This window comes from Podarcis raffonei, chromosome Z, assembly GCF_027172205.1.
Source record: "Podarcis raffonei isolate rPodRaf1 chromosome Z, rPodRaf1.pri, whole genome shotgun sequence".
NCBI classification, from domain to species: Eukaryota; Metazoa; Chordata; class Lepidosauria; order Squamata; family Lacertidae; genus Podarcis; species Podarcis raffonei.
In genome coordinates this window covers 12059859-12077521 of record NC_070621.1, presented here as the reverse complement: position 1 = coordinate 12077521, position 17663 = coordinate 12059859, and the positions used below count along the sequence as shown (strand labels likewise).

The 17663-nt window shown below is 48.4% G+C and overlaps 1 protein-coding gene across 5 annotated transcripts in view; it reads left to right on the top strand.

Annotated features, from left to right (window-relative positions):
* Positions 1-589: 589 nt before the first annotated feature.
* Positions 590-17663, top strand: part of MVB12B (multivesicular body subunit 12B) — a 97912-nt gene continuing 80838 nt past the window's right edge. Inside the window, exons 1-2 of one of the 5 annotated variants that reach the window (XM_053374740.1) lie at positions 590-796; positions 14490-14612. In XM_053374740.1, the coding sequence (XP_053230715.1) occupies positions 14502-14612 (111 nt within the window). In that variant the 5' untranslated portion in view covers positions 590-796; positions 14490-14501. Of the gene's footprint in view, positions 797-819; positions 941-1046; positions 1488-12938; positions 12963-14489; positions 14613-17663 lie in introns of those variants that run through there. The other 4 variants (XM_053374742.1, XM_053374738.1, XM_053374739.1 and 1 more) reach the window with 4 other exon arrangements.

The window sequence follows — 17663 nt, the reverse complement described above, 5'->3', positions numbered from 1 at the left end:
GTAAACTTGTGCACACTGGGGCAGTGTTGTGTACTGGTGAAGTGTGTTGGACCAGGACTTCGGAGACCAAGGATCAATACCCACAGTCATGAAGCACCCTGGATGAATTAAGGCGGGTCACTGGCCTAACCATAGCTGTCAACGTTTCCGTTTTTTAAAGGGAAATTCCCTTATTCCGAATAGGATTCCTCGCAAGAAAAGGGAAAAGTTGACAGCTAGGGGCCTAACACTCTTCACGGGATTTTTGTGAGGATAAAATGGGGGAGAACCACACACACCACCTTGAGCTAACTGGAGGGAAAGCTGGGATATAAATGCAATAAATAAATAATTCCTAATTCCATATATGCAACCGCTAGGGTCTGAAATCGAGATGACGGCCCACGGAGGACTGGAGACTGCAGTGGATCGCTCAATGAAGATGCGCAGCAGCCTTCAGAAAGGGCAAAGGCCCATCTAATCTGGCATCCTGTACTCACAGGCTAATGGAACGTTTGAAAGCGTGGCCCGCGCGCAACAGCGACTCTCTCCGCTCGCGGTGCCCAGCAGCTGCTACTCAGAAGCATTACTGCCTCCTGCGCTGGGAAGCTGTATATGCGCTCCTGAGCCAAAGCTGCATAGGATTGCAGCCGAAGAGGCACCTCTAGCTCTCGTGTTCGCCAGGTGCCACCCTGGGGCTCTTCTTCCCCACCACCAGGAGACGCCTAGGGTTCAACCACGTGCACGCCGTGCGTAGGGAAGCGAGAACGAGGCGTTCGGCTAGGGGCACCTCGCCCTATCGGGAGCCTCCCCCAAGGTAGTAAAGAGGGCGGGCGTGATTTTTAATTTTACTGTATTTTTAAACGGCAACTCTACGGGAGGCCTCGGCGTGGTGGAGACGACGAGGCCAAAGGATTCCATTTGGGAAGGGCTGCCTGGGCGTGCGCCCTGGGCGCAAAGCGTAAGTCTCCAAGGGGCCCCTGGTGGTTGCGCTTGGGACGCAGGAGGCTCGTTCGGGGCGGGGGCCAGGCTCGCCCATTCATTCTCTCTGGGCCGGTCAGGGTGCTTGGGGGGTGAATCGAGAAAGCAGAGCGAGCGGCAGTGCGGGCTCCGGGAGGCAGGGGGCTCTGTGCTTGCGCCGCGGCGCCGGTGTCTTCTCCTCCTCGTCGGAGCGCCTCAGAGGCGGCGCCAGGCTCGACTCGGCCGCCTTCCTCCGCCCTCGCCCATGGCTCCCGCCGGCGGCCTCGGCTCCTGATGGGCTCCTGCGCTCGGTGCAACGGGCTGTTGGGGAGCGGGGGCTCGGTCTAGCGCGCCCGCCCGGGTAAGGATCGCCGCCGCCGCCTGCGGGCCCTGAGAGGGCCGCCTCTCCTTCCCACTTGCCGCTGCTTCTCCGCTTCTCCTCCTCCTCCTGTTCCTGCCTCCGCTCCCCGCCCTGCCGGGCAATGAGAAGCTGCTTCTGCTTGAAACGGGGGAGCCGGGATCAGCCGCCGCCAGCGCCCCGGGCAACAGTTAAGTGTCTCCCCTCCAAGGAGCCTTCGGGGCCAGGCCCGGCTGGCCCACCCACCCCCTTTACCCCCCACTCCGGACTGGGCCCTGCGCCTTCTCCTTCCCCTGCTTCTCTTTTCTCCCTGGGGGTGAGGGCTTTGCATTGCTTCCTTTTCCCCCTCCCCACCTCACCTTTTGGTTTTGTGACCTCCAAACCCTACACACACCTTGTGTTGCAGGGGTGCCTTTTGTTGTAAGCGGGGCTTCCTCCGCAATAGATAGGATGCTTCTCCTGGACTGAGAGGGGGGGAGGTACTCAAAACAAGCCGACAAACAAACAACAAAACGTGCTCGAGGGTGCTAGTGATGGTGGGGGCATCCCTCAGCCGCTTCCTTTCATTGTGTGGACACAGCTTTCCCTTGTTCGAAATCCTCTGGGAGCCTGAGAATAGGTCTTGGTTTAAGGAAGAAATAAATGATTTCCTGGTAAGGATTCATAACAATGGACTGGCCTTCAGCCTAAATATCTCTTCCCATCCCTTGTCCATCTCCTGATCCAGGGGAAACTATAAGTATATATCCCAAACAATCAGTAGATTCTAACCAATCAGTGGAAATCCAGCCAGGCACATGCCGTGGGGCTAGACCTACTCAGAGTAAACCTACTGAAACTAATAACCATGGCTTAATCAGGTCTGTTGTTTCCACTGGGTCTACTCTGAGTAGGCCTAGCATTGGATACAACAGCCCTTGTTATTCAATATGTCACGTGATGCTTTGGCTAGGTATTTATAACCCTCTGGCTACCAGCTGGTACCACCCTGCCATTTGTCGACTTTGTGAAGCACCACTGTATACTGGGTTGAACTGTTGACTGCTTGGCCTTGGCTGGTGCGCCCTGCTTTGATTGGCAGCTGATTTCCCAGTCCTTTGATGAGAATCTCTCTACACACATGATGACAGGTTTAATACAAGGGTTAAACCTGTCATCCGCTGTCTTCTTGGTAGGGTGTGTTTCTGGGCAGAGCCACAGCATATGGTTCAACCACATTTAACAGAGAGCCTTGGGACTGTAGTTTTCCCCTCACGATTCCCAGCACACTTGACAAACTACAGTTCCCAGGATCCTTTGAGGAGGGTGTCACAGGCTTGAATGTGCTTTAAATGTATTGTGTGTTTCTTCCTGTTTAAAAAGTAAGGTAACATAAGACAGATCCATAGGACAATACATTTATGAGGTGAATACAAAAGTCACATCCTTGTGAGTGAGCTCTTGAGTTCTCCAGGCGAGGTCATGGTTTGGAGAACTTGTGGTCCTCTAGATGTTGCTGGACTCCAGCTCCCATCAGCCCCAGCCAAACATTGCCACGGGTCAGGGAGTAATGGGTATTGGAGTCCACCTGGAGGGTCACAGGTTCCTTATCTGTGAGCTAGTTGTCAAGGAAAGTAGAGAGGGAGGCCAGAGGGAACCAACTACCTTAGTGTTAAGACCAGGGGTCAGCAAACTTTTTCAGCAGGGGGCCGGTCCACTGTCCCCCAGACCTTGTGGGGGGCTGGACTATATTTTGAAGGGGGAAAATGAACGAATTCCTATGCCCCACAAATAACCCAGAGAGGCATTTTAAATAAAAACACACATTCTACTCATGCAAAAACACAGAGTCCCGGACCGTCCGCAGGCCGGATTTAGAAGGCGATTGAGCCGGATCTGGCCCCCGGGCCTTAGTTTGCCTAAGTTAAGACCATCAAGTCTGCATTGAAGTTGAACATTGGAAGATTCAGGACAGATAAAAGCAAGTGTTTTTTCATGCAGCGCATAATTAAATTAGGGAACTTGCTCCCACTGGAGGCCCTGGTGGCCATTAGCTTGGATGGCTTTAAGAAGGTTGGACATATTCATAGAGAATAAGACTGCCAATGAGTTCTGCTTCCACAGTCGGATGCAGCAGTGCTTCTGAAGACCACAGGAGAGGAGTTGTGATTGAGTTCTGCTTGAGCGATTTCCATTGGGGCATCTGGGCGACTGCTGTAAAAACAGGATGCTGGACTAGATAGGCTATTGGCCTAATCCAGCAGGCTCTTGTTACCATACATTCTTATGAACATGGATTTTTTTTCTTGTTCTTTTTTAAAAACAAACAACAAACAAAAAACCTGTGCAATTTTTCATATCTTCACACCCATCTCTTAGTTACCACTTCAGGTTGGATGATTTCTACAACACTCCAGTCCCAGTTAATGTGAGCCATTTAAAAAACACATTGCAGTGAGATATATCAATTTTCCTTAATACCGAAAGTGTACAATCTTGCAATGAACAGGACTTTGCACTTTGAAAGGGAAGCTTTATCGGTTTTTTTGAAGATAGAGTCACAGAGCTGTGGAACACCTTGCTGCATGAATACAAAGGGTATTATTAAGACATATCGCCGTAGCATTTTGGGGTGGAGAGCTCTGTCCTAAGAGCACTTTAAACAAAGTGATAAACTTTGCAGGAAATGAAAACAGCACTGTGATGGGATGGTGAGCTGCTTGTGCGTAAAATCCTAGTCCCTCAGAGTTTGGCTAAGTCCACAAACCTCTGTCTGTGACGGAGCTCCTTAAGCATGGCTCCATCAGTCGCTCGTAGAATCGGACAGTGGGCGTTTACGGAACTTCTTCCAGCATAAAAGTTCCTTAACGGAAACGCGTCTTCTGGACTCTCGGCGTGACAGTTTCCGGCGAGGAGTAGGTGTCCCTATGGGAGGTCCTGAAACCTCCCCACTATTTTCGCTGGAAGTGTCTCTGAGCCCTCCCTCCGACTCACTTTCCCTTGGAACTCCTCCACCTCTCCCCCTGCTGGTTCCCTCCTCAGCTGAATAGTCTCTCCCAGCCTCTGTGAGCCCTTTCACCTCCTGCTTCTCCGATGGCAGTTCCCTGACAAGCACCTTTGTTGGGGTGACTGGTGTTGTGATTGCTCCATCTCGGCTGGAAAAATGAACAGCAAAGTGCAGCTCCAGATTGTCAAGGGGTTAGAGCACTGTACTTGCAAAAAAAGGGTCACTTAAGTTTAGAACAGGGGTGACTAAGCTGTGGACCTCCACATGTTTCTGAACTACAACTCCCATCAATTGCAACCAGCGTGATCAATATTTGGGGCCCATGGGAGCTGTTGCTCAGCAATATCTAGAAAGGGTACAGGTTCCGCATCCCTGGTTTAGAAATAGAAAGAGGGTGCGCCACATAAGTGCACAGAATTACAAACAGTTGTGTGTGCACGTGTGCACACACACATACAGAGCAACATTCCTTTTATAAATCTAAAACTCAGGATCATTTGAATGAGTTCAGGGCTCTCAAAATATAGCCTACTTTTTTCACACAAGGCATAATTGACAGTATGATTCTAAGCATGTTCATTCAGAAGCAAGTGTTGTTTTTGTTAGTGTGTTGTTTTTGTTAGTGGGAGTCGGTGGCCACTAGCTTAAAAGGGATTATATAGGAATTAAAAGTTCAGGCAGCCACATTCTGCATTAATTGAAGTTCCCGAGTGGTCTTCAAGGGCAGCCCTTGTAGCAAAATATCACAGTAATCCAATTGGAGAGGTTGCTAGACCATGAAAATATACCTGTCCAGAAATAGTGACACAGCCAAAGCTAGAAAAACAGACCTTCTGTGACACCGAGTCCACCTGGGCTTCTAGTGACAATGCTGCATCCTGGGTACATACACCTGAGCTTGCTGTTGATAGTAGGCCTCTTCCACCCAGCTATACTGGTCACATTAAACAGATTCTCAAAGACACGGCTCTCTTGCATGGCCTTTTAATGGATGGGGCTGTAGCTTAAGAGAGCCAGGGTGGTGTAGTGGTTAAGAGCGGTGGACTCATAATCCAGTGAACCAGGTTCGCTTCCCTGCTCCTCCACATGCAGCTGCTGGGTGACCTTGGGCCAGTCACACTTCTCTGAAGTCTCTCAGAATCTCAAATCCAAACTCTTCTTCTTCTTCTTAATTGAGCTGTGCATTTTTGCAGCCAAAAGGTCCAAGCTTCAATCCCAAACATTTCCAGGTAGGACTGGGAAAGGCTCTTTCCTGAAACCTTGGAGAGTCGCAGGCAATGAGTGTGGGCAATTCTGAGCTAGATGTTTGCCAGGGAGCAGATATCATTGTTGTGGGGAGGGGACACACAAACAATTAGCATACCACATTGTCTGTGTTCTGATGTTTCCTTAGGTCACTTTCTTAGATCTTATTTTTAAACCACCATGTATTACTTTTTAAAAACACCTGTGGCTTCCTCCGTAAAATGCTAGGGACAGAAGTTTGCTCAGAGTGCTGTTAGACTTCTAACAGAGCTACAGTTCCCAGCACCCTTAATCTCCAGGTCCCAGGATTCTTGGGCGAAGCAGTGACTGTTGGAAGTGGCATAAGAGTGCTTTAAATATATGGATGTGACCTATATTAGATTAAGGTAGCTTCCAGGGAGTTGTCTGGCAGGATAAAGGTAAAGGGACCCCTGACCATTAGGTCCAGTCGTGACCGACTCTGGGGTTGTGGCACTCATCTCACTTTATTGGCCGAGGAAGCCGGCGTACAGCTTCCGGGTCATGTGGCCAGCATGACTGAGCTGTACGCTTCTGGCGAACCAGAGCAGCGCACGGAAACGCCGTTTACCTTCCCACCGGAGCGGTACCTATTTATCTACTTGCACTTTGACATGCTTTCAAACTGCTAGGTTGGCAGGAGCAGGGACCGAGCAACGGGAGCTCACCCCGTCATGGGGATTCGAACCATGACCTTCTGATTGGCAAGTCCTAGGCTCTGTGGTTTAACCCACAGCGCCACCCGCATCCCTCTTGTGTGGCAGGATACTCGAGCCAAATTTTTTAACATCTTAAAAAGTACGGAAGGAGAAGCAGGATGTCATCCAGGTTGAAAGCAATGTGTGTGACTTCCAAGGTGGATTGACTGTGAGAGTGACATTTGATGCTTGTCACACTTGCAACAAGTATGCCAGCTTGTAGTGCAACATGAATTCTGATGCTCAGTCCTTGTTCATAGATCACATTGAGATTCCCCCATTTTGCTCCTTGCTGAGATACTAGCCCTAGAACAGCTGCCCAGCTCATGTTGGGTTTCTTCAGAGGATATAGCTGAGTGCATCTGGTGCAGTTTTGTGTCATTGCAGGAAGACTTCTTTCCTGGTGCAAATTTGGGTGAGCATTTTTAGAATGAGTATTTTGAGGTTGCTGAAACTGCACTTCCTTTGCTCTCGCTCCAGGAAGCTTCACAGGAGGGCTTAAAGCTTCTGTCTGTGCAGGGCTGAGTGACATGCTTCCTGTTTGATAACAATGCTGGTATCAGATGTGATGTGAAGGAAATGATCGGATTTCCCTTCCCCATTGCTGCATCTCCTTCAGCTCAGAGCAGAATTGACCTTGCAACATGCCTGTGGTAGGGCTGAGCTGCTTGGAGATTTTCCAGGACCTGTTGAGTGGGGAAAGTGTTGTGGCTTAGGGAGCAGAGCATCTGGTCTGGCTCAGCCTAAGGCAGCTTCCTGTGCCCCTGTACTGGGAAAGGAGCATAGCTCAGTGGTACAGCTTCTGCTTTGCATGCTGATGGTCTCAGGTTCAATCTCCAGCATTTCCAGGAATGTCTGATGCCTGGAGAGCCACTGCCAGCCTAGCTCAGTTTTGACTGGGCATAAAGGCAACCAGAATGATCTGGGACGGAGCGACTCCCATATGAGGAAAAGGTTGCACTATTTGGGACTCTTTGGTTTAACAAAAATGCGAGTAAGAGGCTACATGATAGAAGTTCATTAGAAATAAGCATGTTGTGGAGAAAGTGGGTGAGGGTCGCAGTAATGCTTCTGAATCCAATTTGCTGGAAACTACAGGAGGGGAGAGTGCTCCTGTGCTCAGGTTGACCACTGTGAGAACAGGATGCTGGGCTAGATGGGCCATTGGCCTGATCCATCAGGACAATTCTTACTTTCTTAAGGCAGCTTCCTATGCTCCTGTTCACTGTTTCCCCACCGCAAACACTTGCGTTGCGAACTGAAAACCAGGATGTTGCTCAAGAGCTGAAAAGACATGTCATCTCCCAACCAGGCAGACATGCCATTTTTCTATCTCGCCTGCAGCAACTTCCAAAGCTAGGAAACCCATTCCTTGTTGCTCCTATGACAGTCATGGCAGCTTGCTATCAGTTGGCTGCGCAAGGGGTCCAAGGGCCCAGGAGCCCACCAGCCGTGGAGAGTGTCTGCAGTATTTTGGCCTGGTGACTAGCTTGGCTGCAGTCATCATAGCAGGGCTTAAGGACCAAAGGAGGGGTCCCCCCCCATTGCAGTAATGCATGGCTTTTCTTTTCTTTTTTTAAAGAGAAGTCATCCTGAAGTTGTGTATCAGACACAATACCCAGTGGCAAGTTCAAAAGATGGTAAATATTAAAATAAAACAAAACAGGTGGGGTATTCAGGGGACCCAGCCAGCTGCTTCCTTTGATAGCAAAATCTAACGGTCTGTGTAAAGTTCAGAACAATATTTATCTAAATCTCCCAAGCGATATCCGGTTTCTTTTTAGGTCTGATTTGGACACATCCTGTAGGCAGAATAATAATGCCCTTAAAGAGGCAGCTAGCAACAAGACAAAACAGCTTGTTTAGATCAATGGAAAAGCACCGTGTAGCAAGGAACAGTTCTTTGTGTTTGAGGTGTGTGAATTCTGAAACACACAGGGTTTCTATGAGGCTGGATTTTCTTTTTTTTTTTGCATTTTGTCTTTCCTGTGTCCATTGGGTTATTGTTTTGCTGAGATTTTGAGCCATTCCTTTCAGGCCAGGATAGAGCAGCAATTCTAAAACCTTTCAACACCCAGGGCCTTCTTGAGATGACTGTGAATTACTGCCTCTTCCCACCCCCATTACAAAAACATAGTATAAAGGCAGAGTCAGTCACAAAATGGAGGCAGTGTGGAATAATAATTTGGCAGTTAGTGACATCAGTTTCTATTGATATCTCATCCATCTTTGGAAATGGTTAATTTTTTTGCCACAGTGTTTTCCTTGTGGCAAGGAATCCCATAGCTCAGCTTTCCTCAAGTTACAGATACTTTGCTCTGGAGATATTGTGCCTTGGCCTCCCCGTTTTAGGTAGAATTTGCTCTAAGCCAGGCATAGGCAAACTTGGCCCTCCAGATGTTTTGGAACTACAACTCCCATCATCCCTGACCACTGGTCTTGTTAGCTAGGGATGATGGGAGTTGTAGTCCAAAAACATCTGGCGGGCCGAGTTTGCCTATGCCTGCTCTAAGCCGAGAAAGCTTTGTCTTTTAGATTCTTACTTCCCACTTCCACAATATCCCCCCTCCCATCCTTTGTAATTTCTGCTCTCATTCGTTTCAGCTTTGTACCTTATTCTCCCCCTCAGCCAAACAGTTTCTTTCATTGCTCCTTCCAGGTTCTTTTAAATTCACCCTTCTTCCTCCTACAGCAACTTTCCTCTCTTATCCCCTACCTTTCCATTCCCCATAAATCAGTCAATTGATTTGGCCTGACCCACCAGCTAGGCTCTTACTGCATTCCATCTCCATTGACGGAGGCAGAAGCACTTCTGAATACAAGTGGCTGGAAGCCACAGGAGGGAAGAGTTGCTGTTGCATTCAGGTCCTGCTATTGGGGCATCTCGTTGGCCACTGTAAGAACAGGATGCTTAACCATATGGGCCACTGGCCTGACCCAGCAGGTATTTCTTTCTTTCTAGGGAGTCTATCCCGCTACCAGGTCTGGCTGCTTGCCCTTCTGCCCCAGTACTGACTTCTCTTGTCTGGCAGTGGTCCTACAGGGTCATAGGCAAAGAGAAGAGGCAGTGTTTCCCATCGCCTGTTATCCGATCTTTTTAATTGAAGATGCCTGGTATTGAATCTGAGACTTCTTGCCTGCAAAGAGTGGCCTCTGGAAATAAAGACATAAGAAGCACTCTTCCGATTACAGTATCTGAACATTCTAACATCTTAAAGTCATCAGGATAACCTTTTGATAATCTTTCTGGGAGCTTGCGTAGCTCTGTGTTTATGCTAAGTCATGGTTAGTTCATGCTAAGCTGCCACCTCTCTGTCCCATTAACACCAGAAGCCCAGTAGGTGGTGACAGGAGAGAGGCCTTACTGTGGCTGCTCCCCTAGATAGGATTCCCTCTCAAGAGAGGTTAGATGGGCTCCCTCCTTGTTATCCTTCTGACAGGCCTTTGGAAACTAAGGATCAGACGGTGCTGACCGCGTTCCAGTGTATTTTAATAATTGTTTTAATTAGTTTGTTGTTATGACTTGATATTTTATGATAGATTTTTTTAAATGTTAAAACCCGACTTGATTCCCAGCTTCAGAGAAAAGTAGGATATAAATACATTTGATATAGAAAAAGAGGGGTGGTTGGCTTTTGCTGCCAAATTCCCCGAGGGACTGAGTCCCCTAAGTCTATGATCGGTCAGAGATGAATGGATGGAGCAGGATGCAGTAAAAGCAAGGCAGATCTTTATTTTTCTGTTGCAACAGAGTTCCCTCCCCTCCTAGCAAGGAGGCAAGAGAGACCCAGAACCAAGAAGAAACATCTCTCTTAAGGGTTTGCATTTTGGCGTGGAGAAGAAGCACATCCCCTCTACGAAGAGTCGGAAATTACATCACACATAAAGTGGGGTTACTATGGCTCAGGCAGGCCAGGGTGTGATATGCCTGAGCTCTGATGCAACAGAAAAGTAAAGATCTGCCTTGCTTTCACTGCAACCTGCCTCCATCCATTCATTTCTGCCTATTCATGGACTTGGGGGACTCAGTTCCTTGGGGAGTTGGGCAGCAAAATCCAAACACCCCTATTTTTCTGTATCACATTTAATAATAAAAATAATGGTTATGATTATGGTTGGGCTTAATGTTAGATATGAGCTGAGCCAGTGTGCTCAAATGGACCCAGTGGCCTGACTGGGCATGTCAGTTTCCTAACTGTGCTGTTCCCATGAGAGATAGTGCCTCTCTTACTGCTCACCATCCTGGAGATAATAAGTGACATACTATGCATATTCAAATAGGTGAGCCAGTCCAAAGGGTCTAAGCAATAGGAAACCCAGAAGATTTTTTGGGGGGTGGGAGATGGGAGAGAGAAGGGGAGGGGGAAATGGGGCAAAATAAGTGTGTGGGAAAGGCACATTGCTAGTTAGCATGCAAGAACTTCACTCATCAGCATTAATTAGACACTGGCGTCTTTCCACCACAAGTTGACTCCCCAAAGTGGAGAAAAACGGAATGCACAGTGGATGTAGATTTGAGTGTTCAGAGGCACCTGGTGTCTCCTCTGCTGGATAGTGGGGGGTGGGCCCTGTTAATTGCTCCCCCATTCCGCCCCCTAAGAAAGTGGGCAATTGCCCCCGCCTAGTACAGAAAGGCCTGAGTTTTCTCCCTTTCCGCCTTTCCTCCCCCCCCCCACCATCCACCCCTTTTATAAAATGGGTCTTTGTGTGCCCAACGACAAAGTCCGAATTGATGCTGGGTTTCCTGCCCGCCCCCTGCCGCTCGCTCTGAGTCACACACCCACAAGAAGGCTTTTGTGCTTCCAAGCCGACAATGGCTTTGCTCTTTCTCTCTTTTTTACTGTGTCCCCCCCCCCCGCCCCCACCGGAACCCAAAGGCAGATTATTGTTGGCATCTTCTAACAGGGGTGAGAGAACGTAGTTCTTTCTGCCAAAGTACATCCAGGAATGCCTGACTTGGTCACTTGGCAAATGCTGCCCTTTTTTCTGGAAGATGGCCACTGTTCCACTAGGCTGCTCTTTATCATTATTTTAATTTATTAAATTACTTCTATACCACCCTTTAAGGACGCTGGTGGCGCTGTGGGTAAAAGCCTCAGCACCTAGGGCTTGCCGATCGAAAGGTCGGCGGTTCGAATCCCCGCGGCGGGGTGCGCTCCCGCTGCTCGGTCCCAGCGCCTGCCAACCTAGCAGTTCGAAAGCACCCCCGGGTGCAAGTAGATAAATAGGGACCGCTTACTGGCGGGAAGGTAAACGGCGTTTCCGTGTGCTGCGCTGGCTCGCCAGATGCAGCTTGTCACAATGGCCATGTGACCCGGAAGTGTCTTCGGACAGCGCTGGCCCCCGGCCTATAGAGTGAGATGGGCGCACAACCCCAGAGTCTGTCAAGACTGGCCCGTAAGGGCAGGGGTACCTTTACCTTTACCTTTATACCACCCTTTATCTGAGGATCACAGGGTAGTTTACCATGTGAAAACACAAAAATAGATAATATGATAAGCAACAAAAAATACCTCCCCCTGTTTAAAAGGCCATAGATTGTTTAATCAGCGAAATGCCTGGGAGAAGAGGAATGTTTTTGCCTGGTCCTAATGATGTATAATGAAGGCGTAAGGTGGGCCTTACTGGGGAGAGCATTCCACAAATGGGGAGCCGCTGAAGAAAAGGACTGCTGTCTTGTTGCCACCCACCAGCACATGAAGAAGGGCCGCAGATGATGGTTGCAGGGTTCAGGTTACTTCACTGAGGGGTCTTCAGCCTTGACCACCTTGTAAGTCTCTCCGCCTGCCAATTAACCCAAAGTGTTCTTTGTCCCTAGATATATAGTGGTTGGTTGATCACATAGTAAGGGGGAACGCTTACGCCAAGCGTGGTCAAGACAGGTGAAAGTGGATGGGGCAGCACAAGTTAATTTGTACTGTTGTATTAAAGGCTGCATCACAGCAGCCAGGCACACACCAGCGGTTTCCACACACCCGTGTCTCCATCATGGCAGGGGAAATGCGTCATCACAGTTCAAGGACACACTCCAGCCAGTTGACAGCACTCAGGGTGAGGTTTGTGTTCTGGGTGGGGAGAGATCCTTGGGGACTGGACTGGGAGAATTTGAAGGCCTCACTTGACCTCCTGGCCTAAGATTCTCTACCCTTGCCATAGTTCTATGTGCTTTCAAGAGATGCTCCACTCACTGTCCTTCACTCATAGTTGGGCAAGACAGGGAGGAGCCACCCACTAAGCCCCGGGTGATGCCCTTCTGATGTTGCACTGAAGCTTCTCTGGGGCTGATGGGAGTTGTAGTCCACAGCTTCTGGAGGGCATCCACGTTGACAGCCCTGTGCTAATCCCTGACGCTGTGTGGCACCTCTTTCAGCCTTCTTCAACCCAGACTTTGTTGGAACTACAATTTGCATCATCTCCAGCCAGCTCAGCCCAGTGGCAAAGGATGATGGGAGCTGTAGTCCAACAACAATACTTGGCGACCCAAGTTTGAAAGAACACCGTATTACAGGAGATAGTGTTGAATTTACACCAGAATTATTTTTTGTTTTCTATGCTTATGGGACATAATAGGGATCTCAAGACCAAGGACTTCACTTCGCATTTCCTAAACGCAACATCATACGGCAGTGCAAAAATCTGAATGGCCTAAACCTATCAGCTTGGTACCGAACAATTTGGACTTTAGCAATAATGGGAGAAAATCACATGTAAAATATGGGTTAGTCAAGGAAAAAAGTTACCGTAGTCATTTTACACCACCCAGCAGAACTTTATTGCATATGCATGCAGCAAAGACTAACAAAAACACAGATCAAGGGCAGTTATGGACATTTGCAACACTGGGACTTTTTATCCCCTGAGGACGTCATGAATATGTCATGTGTGTTGCACCTGTCTTTTTAGTGTAATTCCCCCATTTTTCGGAGTGTTATATTGTATTGCTTCTATTTAAAAAAATGTATTTTTTTCTTTTTTGGATATATACATTTGTGGATGGGGGGCTGCCTTTGGGTCACACCCCCAAGCTATATTTAAAGCCCATGGCTTGAGCCCCTAAGAATCTGAGAACTCTAGTTTGTTTCAAGGGTACTGAGAACTGGAGCTCTGTGAGGTATAGACTACAGTTCCTAGGGTTCTTTGGGGGAATCAAAATGCTTTAAATAGATGGTGTGGGTGTGAACTTTGAATCTAAGTGAACCTGCGTTCCACTTTTGAATCCTTTTTATTTCTTCCTTGGTTTAGTATCCTGCACCATCACTTTACTGCCTGATTTGTCTCTTGTTAAGATCTGTGAGATTACAATTTCCCACCCACCCATGGGTCTGATCCTAGTCACCTGAACGCAGCTCAGTGCTTTAGGTGAACTATTCTGTGCTATTTGCCTTAGCCACTGAGAGAGGGCCCAAGGCAGGTGCTCACTGTGCACCTGGGGGTCACCTGTCTCCTTAAATAGGGGCCCTTGCAATGTTAGCATGCTGTATAATGTGGGTGTAGCCTTCTGAGTCTCCAACCACATGGAAATGATTGCATAAAATGCTGCTTAGCCCTTAGGCCAGGGCTGGAGGACCTCTGCCGTCCTTTACCTAAATTGGAGCACTACGAAAAGTTATTTATTGCTGTTTTCTCCTGCTCCACATTCTTTGCTAGATTTAATTGCCCCCCTGGGCTTTGTCACCCAGCTGCAACCCCTTTCTCCTATGATAGGAGCGCCCCTGGAACTCCCACCTACATGTTGGTTCTCCTGGTACTTGCAGGGGTTGCAATCTTGTGTACCACTGAATGTTTCCACTCTGCTTTGAGGTCTGAAGCCTATTGGCCTTGTTCTGCCTCCCTAAGGTATGAGCTTTTGGGGGACTGGTCCTTAAGGACTCCAGTCCTTAAGGTTTTCAGTCAGTAAACTCATTATTTGCAAATGGGGTGATATGCAGACCTGGGTGCAGTTTCCTTCTCCTTTTTAAAAAGTAGGCTACCACCCTTGGGCGTCTTTTGCTTCTCTCAGATGAAGACCTGCCTGGGTTAAATGTTCCTCAGGCAGTGATCCTTAGCTGAACCTAGTTGAGAGCCTATCAGAAAAGGGAGTCAATTCAAGTGAGTTTTTATCAGCTGCAAATGCCACTTTGAGTTAGGTGTGCCCAGGCCAGGGTGTTTATTTTGGCAGCCTCTTGTTATACTATGTTATAGGGCAGCCCACTGGCTTTTTGCCCGCTGACCTTGCCCTCCCTCTAAATCTTCTTCACTCTTTCAGGAACAGTCCACAATGCCTGAGGTTAGAGAACTTGCTGATGCCTTGCCAGATGTGCCCATGGACCCAATCACTGGAGTCGGGGTCGTTGCTTCCCGGAACCGAGCGCCTACAAATTACGATGTCGTAAGTACAAAATGAGTTGTCTTGTATTTTCCCTCCTTAATACAAAATCCTAAATATCTCTCTCTCAGAGTTTTCATGGCATTGAATCTGGATTATGTGGGTTTCGAATTCTTTTTAATTTCGTGCACAAAAAATCTGCATTCATCCTGATGACTTGTCTCTAGTTGCTTTGCTTCCGTAAGCACTGCTTACTTACTCACTTACTTACTTCCTCATATCCTAATAAGAAGTAGTTTTCTAGCGTATGAGATTTTTAGTTTCCAGGCTCCCATCTTTGCTCCGAGGTCTAGAGCTATGAGGCCACATTCCCTTCTGAACAACTTCCCTGGGGGCCAAGTGCCATAGTGAGTGGGGCAGGTTGTTCCTGGTTTCTGTGAGTGCACATGTACACCTCTCTGTCTTCCATCTGGCGATCAGAGTTTAAGTTTGCCTTCCCGCCAGGCAAAAATGCTTGAGTTCAGTGAGGGACATGGCCTTGGGAAGAGTTCCAAGAGCCACATGGAAAGGCCCGGAATGCTGCAATCAACCTCAGACCTGAGGTCCACCACCCCCTGGACTAGAAGCTTGGGGGTGATGAAGCAAATGGAAGTTCTTTGAATGCTTATATTGATATTCTTGAGCTTGGTTACATATTCCTTTAATACAGAGCGTAACACAGGCTACCACGTTTTGGTCTCCTTTCCTGCTATTGCATGGGGATCTGCCTGGGTTAAATATTTTTCTGTTTGTTCTGGCAACAAGTCTTGCTATGTAGCGATAGGCCTGTTGGCTTCCTGCCTACTGACCTCGGTTCATGTTACACACTTTGCTATGCAGAAAGCGCCTTCTGGAGATTTGCCCTCCAGTGGCTGCCATAACCTGGAGGGCTATTCATGCCTGTCATTAACTTCTTTTTGTTCTGCTTGTGTTATTTAGGTACTGCTTAATCGTTGGCATTTCTGAGCAGTGTGCATGTAAATAAACCACACAGAGAATAAAAAATATGTCACAAAAGCAAAGGCTGACCAGCAGGCATTTTCTGCTGGAGTGAGGAAGACTTTGTCATGTGCCTGAAGTTCAGCAAGGAGGGTGCCTGTCTCATAGAATTGGAAGGTATCCCAAGGATCATCTAGTCCAACCTCCTGCAATGCAGGAATCTCAGCTAAAGCATCCATGACAGATGGCCACCCAACCTCTGCTTATAGACCTCCAAGGAAGCAGAGTTCACAACCTCCTGAGAGGCTGTCAAACAGCTCTTACACTCAGAAAGTTATTTAGTTGGAATCTTCTTTCTCATAACTGGAAGAGTCCTATCCTCCAGAGCAGGAGAAAACAAGCTTGCTCCATCTTCCATGTGACAGCCTTTAAGATATTTGAAGGTGGCTATCATATCTCCTCCTAGTCTCCTCTTTTCCAGGCTAAACATACCCAGCTCCCTCAACCATTCCTCATAAGGCTTGGTTTCCAGACCTTGATCATGTTGGATGTTTTCCTCTGTTCACTCCTGTGTCATTTTTCTCCAGGGGTTTGTCTCTTGGAATGGGGGGTCTCGCTCCTTCCTAGGGGCACCCCACCTGTCTTGCAGTTCGCTCAGCTGTATCGAAAAACTCTGCATCTTGTCCTGTAGCCTGAAGTGTGGCTGGGTGGGCCTCAGGTTGCTGCACCTTCTCTTCCAGCAAGGAGACCAGTTTGCACTTGCTAAAAGTATACTCTTGCACGTTCTGTAGCAGGAATAATAATAATTTATTATTTATACCCCGCCCATCTGGCTGAGTTTCCCCAGCCACTCTGGGCAGCTCCCAATCAAATGTTAAAAACAATACAGCATTAAATATTAAAAACTTCCCTGAACAGGGCTGCCTTCAGATGTCTTTTAAAGAGATGATAGCTGCTTATTTCCTTCACATCTGAAGGGAGGGTGTTCCACAGGGTGGGCGCCGCTACCGAGAAGGCCCTCTGCCTGGTTCCCTGTAGCTTTGTTTATAGCAATGAGGGAACCACCAGAAGGCCCTCAGCACTGGATCTCAGTGTCTGGGCTGAATGATGGGGGTGGAGACGCTCCTTCAGGTATACAGGACCGAGGCCATTTAGGGCTTTAAAGATCAGCACCAACACTTTGAATTGTGCTCAGAAACGTACTGGGAGCCAATGCAGATCTCTCAGGACCGGTGTTATGTGGTCCCGGCAGCCACTCCCAGTCACCAGCCTAGCTGCTGCATTCTGGATTAATTGCAGTTTCCGGGTCACCTTCAAAGATAGCCCCACAAATATGGCACAGGTGTTGCAGGTCACAGTAGCCACTCCCTCACCATCCAGGTCCTCTTGATTCTGCAGCAGCTCCTTCACCATCAAGAAGAAGAAGAGTAAATTTATTATTTATACCCTGCCCATCTGGCTGGGTTTCCCCAGCCACTCTGGGCGGCTCCCAATAGAATATTAAAAACACGGTAAAACATCAAACATGTCTTGTCTCTGGTGGGTGGGAGTTCCACAGAATTGAGCCCACTGAATGCATGGCTTTTGAAGTTACAAGCTATGCACCTGAGCCATTGGGGGCCACCAGCAGAGACTCCCCCAGAGATTTCAGGGATCGAGCAAGAGTCTAAGGGATCAGGTGGTCCTTAAGGTATTCTGGACCCGACTTGTTAAGATCCTTGCAAATGGATACAACCTGCCCCAGAATGTATGGCTCCACATGGAAGCATGCATTGTTTCAGGCTTCAGAGCTGCCCTGCCCACTCAATCGCATCCCTCTGCGGAAGTGGCTCTCGTGCAAGTGTCGCATAATGTTTGCTCCGGACTTGTGAGAAATCTATATTTTTGTGTGACAGCATCTACTCTCTGGAATCTCACGCCTGTTGGAATGCCATGCACACATTCCAGCCAGGGGAGGGGAAGGGGAAGTGACCTAGGGAAGAGTCCCAAGGGTCAGATTCTGCTCCCAGGCCTGAGGCTCCCCTCCTGTGTATTGTAAAGATACAGGTGGCAGAAGCTGGGAAGGAGCTTAAGAGAGTCAGCCAGAGCAGATGCTTTTGGGTTAGGTTGACTGGTTGATCACCCTATATCTGAGCT